The 2,628-nt window shown below is 51.9% G+C and overlaps 1 protein-coding gene across 1 annotated transcript; it reads left to right on the top strand.

The window, feature by feature from the left end:
- Positions 1-306: 306 nt before the first annotated feature.
- LOC123172621 (cortical cell-delineating protein) lies at positions 307-899 on the top strand. Its single transcript, XM_044589573.1, has one exon. It carries the CDS (start codon positions 387-389, stop codon positions 735-737), a length of 351 nt encoding a protein of 116 aa, XP_044445508.1. The 5' UTR covers positions 307-386; the 3' UTR covers positions 738-899.
- The last annotated feature ends 1,729 nt before the right edge of the window (positions 900-2,628 follow it).

Raw genomic sequence — 2,628 nt, 5'->3', positions numbered from 1 at the left:
GATAAAAACTGCGTAGTCACCACTAACTGCATGCCGACCGATGTCACATGCTTAATCCAGTAAGCAAACAAATACATGAACTGGACGTAACATGCAGTCGGAATATAAACACATTCGAAGCAGTCACGGATGCATATATGCATACGAGTCCAAATCGAAGGAAGCAATGATCGCTGACGGGCCAGCTCGGAACCACATGCGCGGCACACCATCTCATCTCACACCGCTTTCCCATCTCATATCACACATAATCTCCATCTATAAATACCACTCGCCATGCACACACTCACTCACACACAGAGCAAGCGCACAGCACATTGCAAGCACAAGCGCAGGCAGCTCGATCGCACGCACTAGCCTGCACGCTACCACCTGCTCCGTTGCAGATGGCCATGGCACCCAGAGCGCTGCTCCTCCTGGCCGTCGGGCTCATGGTCGTGGCCTCGGCGAGCGCCCACGGCGGCTACGAGGGGTCGTGCCCCAGGGACGGGCTGAAGCTGAAGGCGTGCGTGGACGTGCTGGGCCTGCTCAAGCTCAAGGTGAACGTGCCGCGCCATGAGCCTTGCTGCTCGCTCCTCGACGGGCTCGTCGGCTTGGACGCGGCGCTCTGCCTCTGCGCAAACATCGACGCCAATGTGCTCGGCCTCAACCTCCACCTCCCCGTCGACCTCCGCCTCATCCTCAACAACTGCGGCAAGGTCTGCCCCACCGATTTCCGGTGCCCACCACGCCACTGAAAGGCGACTCGTCTGAGGAGGATCTTGATGTTGTCCTGTCTGAATTTTTTTAGCGCGGTTTGTTTATTTCTTGGTACAATTGATGTCGCAATCTTTTGTTTTCACTTTTCTTTTTGTTTCCCTTATGATTAATCAAATAAAATCAAGCTGTATTTTGTATCGTGAGGTTGAGATTCTGGCACTCTTGGACATGGCCATCGTTGATTTACCGGACCAACGCTCATGCACGCGTGAAAAATGTGAGCAACATGCATGACAAGGAACATGTCCTGCCCGAAGAATCCACCTAAAAATACTCCTAGTGGGGCACGTGGTGCGCAGCAAACAAAAATTCTACCGCACGACCCAACGACATGACGTGGATATAGATCACCGGTTTATCGCTAGATGCACAGTCCGGCCGATTTTTGTGTTTTGACCCTATGCACAAAGTTTAGCCGATATGACCCACGTTTGACAATATTTTGGGATTTGACAATTTTCCTACAGCCGAAACCTGGGGGTAGGAAAACGGCAACCGGTACCATGTCACGGGTTCCTCGCTGACGTGGCATAATGGCCCTGCATGGTGGTAGGGTGCAATAACCCACCGCCCAGTTCGTTGGCGGTAGGGTCCTTCGCCAGTGCACGGTTCTCACTAGTAGAAAAATGGTCATTTGTCCTGGTTCGTAAGGACTTTCTGTCCCGGTTTTGAAACCGGGACTAAAAGGTCATTACTAATGCCCTTGGCCTTTAGTCCCGGTTCTTATAAGAACCGGGACAGATGGGTCTCCACGTGGCCGCTGCGGCCAGCCCACGCAGGGGGGCTTTGGTCCCGGTTGATGACACCAACCGGGACTGTTGGGATATACCCCACGGTATAAACCGCCGGATGTATGACCCGGCTGGAGTTTGGCGATTCACTGGCGACCCGCTTGGACCTGGCGGTTTACGATTCATTTGTAATCCGGCAGGCGGGTCAGAGGAGCGACAAGACCCGGTGACCCAACGGGCGGTTCATGAAAGGCTGGTTTATGTTAATGGTAGGCCGGTTTAAGAGGAAAGCACAAGGAATATTCTCCTACAAAGGAAGCAAGACTAGGACTCCACTTGTAATAGAGTAATCTTAATCCAACTAGAACTAGTCATGTAAACTGCCCCTTCAACATATATAAGGAGGGGCAGGGCTCCCCAAAGAGAACAAGCAAGAAGAAACAATCTCTAGGGCTAGACACAATTAGAGGAGAGCCGGTTTACGGCGACTCCCTCATGAGCATAATGAGACCTAGCCTCAAACAGCATGTAGGGCTATTACCGGATGATGTTTCCCGGGGCCCGAAGCTGTCTAAACCCTTGTCTTGTGTTGCGTTTCTCGATTCCGCTCAACCCCTCTCAAGCTACCACATAGATGCGTTGGCCTCACGACTAAGTCCTCTCACTAGGACATCTGCCGTGACAAATCCACGACAGTTGGCGCTCACCGTGGGGCTCGCGCACGGTGGAGTTAAATTCTTGAAGGGAGATCTTTAAGAAACGAGAAGCTCGCGTTTGCCGGATGAATAAGAGTCGGCGTGAAGTTCAGGGATTGAGGAGATTGCAACCTGAGTGAATAAGGAAGAGCCGGTACGGAACAATCATGCAAGATAACCCGGCATGGGACGAAACTTGGTCAGAGCCGGCAAATTCACCATGTTATGCTTCGAATCATGATTAACCTTGGGGCTCGATGTATGACGAGGTTCTGGTCCAAGAGAAACTAGAGTTGCATCGGATACACTGCCGCAAAATTGCCAAGTTGATATGACCGACAGGCGATCCAGTCCAAAGCCGGATTGAATTTTTTTTTAGAGCGGTGACACATGTCGCTGAGACCGACTGGATGTCCATTACGCACCGCTAAAAGCCTGATACT

Source organism: Triticum aestivum, chromosome 1D, assembly GCF_018294505.1.
Source record: "Triticum aestivum cultivar Chinese Spring chromosome 1D, IWGSC CS RefSeq v2.1, whole genome shotgun sequence".
Classification (NCBI taxonomy): domain Eukaryota; kingdom Viridiplantae; phylum Streptophyta; class Magnoliopsida; order Poales; family Poaceae; genus Triticum; species Triticum aestivum.
This window is presented reverse-complemented; position numbering and strand designations above follow the sequence as displayed.